The sequence below is a fragment of the Castanea sativa genome, chromosome 1, assembly GCF_040712315.1.
Source record: "Castanea sativa cultivar Marrone di Chiusa Pesio chromosome 1, ASM4071231v1".
Taxonomy (NCBI): Eukaryota; Viridiplantae; Streptophyta; class Magnoliopsida; order Fagales; family Fagaceae; genus Castanea; species Castanea sativa.
In genome coordinates, this window is record NC_134013.1 from 32751409 (window position 1) to 32753504 (window position 2096).

Consider the following 2096-nt stretch of genomic DNA (forward strand, 5'->3'; position numbering starts at 1 on the left):
TCCAACGCTAAAGGTATTTGGTGATAACCTTGGAAGGCATCCAAAAAACTCATCTGAGGATGCCCAACCGTAGCGTCCACCAACTGATTGATGCGAGGCATCAAAAATGAGTCTTTGGGACAGACTTTGTTCAGGACTGTGAAGTCCACACATACTTTCCACTTCCCGTTTTTCTTTTTTACTACAACAATATGCGCCAACCATTCTGGGTAGAAAACTTCTTTAATAGCCCCAGCCCTTTTGAGCTTGAGCACTTCCTCCTTGACGGCCTCGGCATGTTCTTTGGAAGAACGCCGAGGTAGTTACCTCTTGGGAATAACGGCAAGATCGACGTTCAAATAATGGCAAATGAAGCTTGGGTCAACCCCTAGGGCCTCATAGAGATCCCATGCAAATACATCAATATTGTTTTTCAAAAACATCACCAATTTCATCTTCTCCTGATGTGGTAGTCGTACCCCAATTTGAAAGAACCTTTCAGGGTCATCATTAATAAGAAAATTTTCCAACTCTTCACACGTTGCCTCCTCTGCTGTCACTATACCAGGCACATCCAAAGTCGTTAATTGCTATAAGTCTTTCGCAGCAGAGGCCGAGGATTCTGGTTCGGCCTGACGCAATATTGCAGCCGACATGCATTGCCTTGCTACCGATTGACTCCCAAGAATCTCCTCAATATGTCCTCCCGACGGGAACTTTACTTTGACATGTAGAGTTGAGGAAACAACTCCTAGAGCATGCAGCCAAGGTCTTGCAACGATGGTCGTATATGGGGAAAAAGCGTCAACCACAATGAAATCCACATCAACTATTTCCGGACTTGATTGCACCGGCAAACAAATTTGTCCCTTTGGTATGACGGTCTTCCTTTCAAAACTTATCAGTGGTGAATCGTAAGCTGTAAGATCCTCGAGCTTCAAATTGAGCCCCCTAAATAAATCATGGTACATAATATCTGCACTACTACCCTGATCAACCATCACCCTGTTTACATTGTAGTTCCCTATCCTTAGAGTAACCACCAGGGCGTTATCATGCGGTTGGATGGTCCCAACCTTATCCTCCTTCGAGAATCCCAAAATAGGAATATCGCATTTGATTCTCTTCGGCCTCGAGCCAGACTCCTTGGCAAGAGTATGTGACACTATCATCACCTTTGTAGGACATGAGCCAGTCTTGCCAGAAGCAGTGAAGATGACATTTATCGTTCCCAAGAGTGGCCGAGATCAGTTGTTCTTTTGGTTATTTGAACCTGAATGGCTTCCTTGCCCATTGGGCTGATATAAATGTTACTTCAACTTTCCTTCACTGACCAGCTGTTCCAAATGATTCCAAAGTGTCCGGCAATTCTCAGTAGTATGGCCTACATCCTGATGGTATTGGCAAACAAGGTTCTGATTCTGCATCGCAGGGTCCCCAGCCATCTTACCAGGCCACTTGAAGTAGGGCTCCTTGCGGACTTTCTCCAACAATTGGTGCACTGGTTCTCGGAATACGGTGTTAACTACTTGAGGAGTGGCTGAACCAGATTGCCCAGAGAAATCTCTCCTCGGCCTGTTGTTATTGTACCTATCAGACCTGAAATCCCTCCTCTCCTGAGGGATAACCTTCGCCTTACCTTTACCTTGTTGTTGGTCTTCCTCAACCCTCTTATACTCGTCAATGCGATCCATGAGCCGATGTGATTAGAGATTTCCTTAAATCGTGATTAGTTGGGAGGCCCATCTTGAAGGCGTTAATCGCCACTTCGTCAAAATTGCAGTCAATTTCATTAAACATCTCCCAATATCTGTCAGAATACGTTTTCAAGGTTTCTCCTTCCCTCATGTCCATGGACAACAATGAGTCCAAAGGTCGAGGAACTCTGCTGCATGTAATGAATCGAGATGCGAATGCCCTAGAGGGAAAGACTTTGCACATCAAGGTTTCGTTCTGAGAGTGTACCGCCATCTTCTGATTAAAATGACTTACATGCTCAACTGGGTCCATCCTGCCTTTATAGATGGTGAAAGTGGGCTGAATGAACCGTCGTGGAAGCTTTCCCTTCTCGATCCTACGTGAGAAAGGGGACTTGGAGAGCTGATGCAACGCCCTGC

General features: G+C 45.5%; 1 protein-coding gene across 1 annotated transcript; it reads right to left on the minus strand.

Annotated features, from left to right (window-relative positions):
* Window positions 1–569: 569 nt before the first annotated feature.
* On the minus strand, window positions 570–1424 carry LOC142625308 (uncharacterized). Its single transcript, XM_075798988.1, has 2 exons — window positions 1314–1424; window positions 570–1175 (listed from the first exon to the last, which is right to left on the minus strand). Exons 1-2 carry the CDS (start codon window positions 1422–1424, stop codon window positions 570–572), a joined length of 717 nt encoding a protein of 238 aa, XP_075655103.1.
* Window positions 1425–2096: the final 672 nt, after the last annotated feature.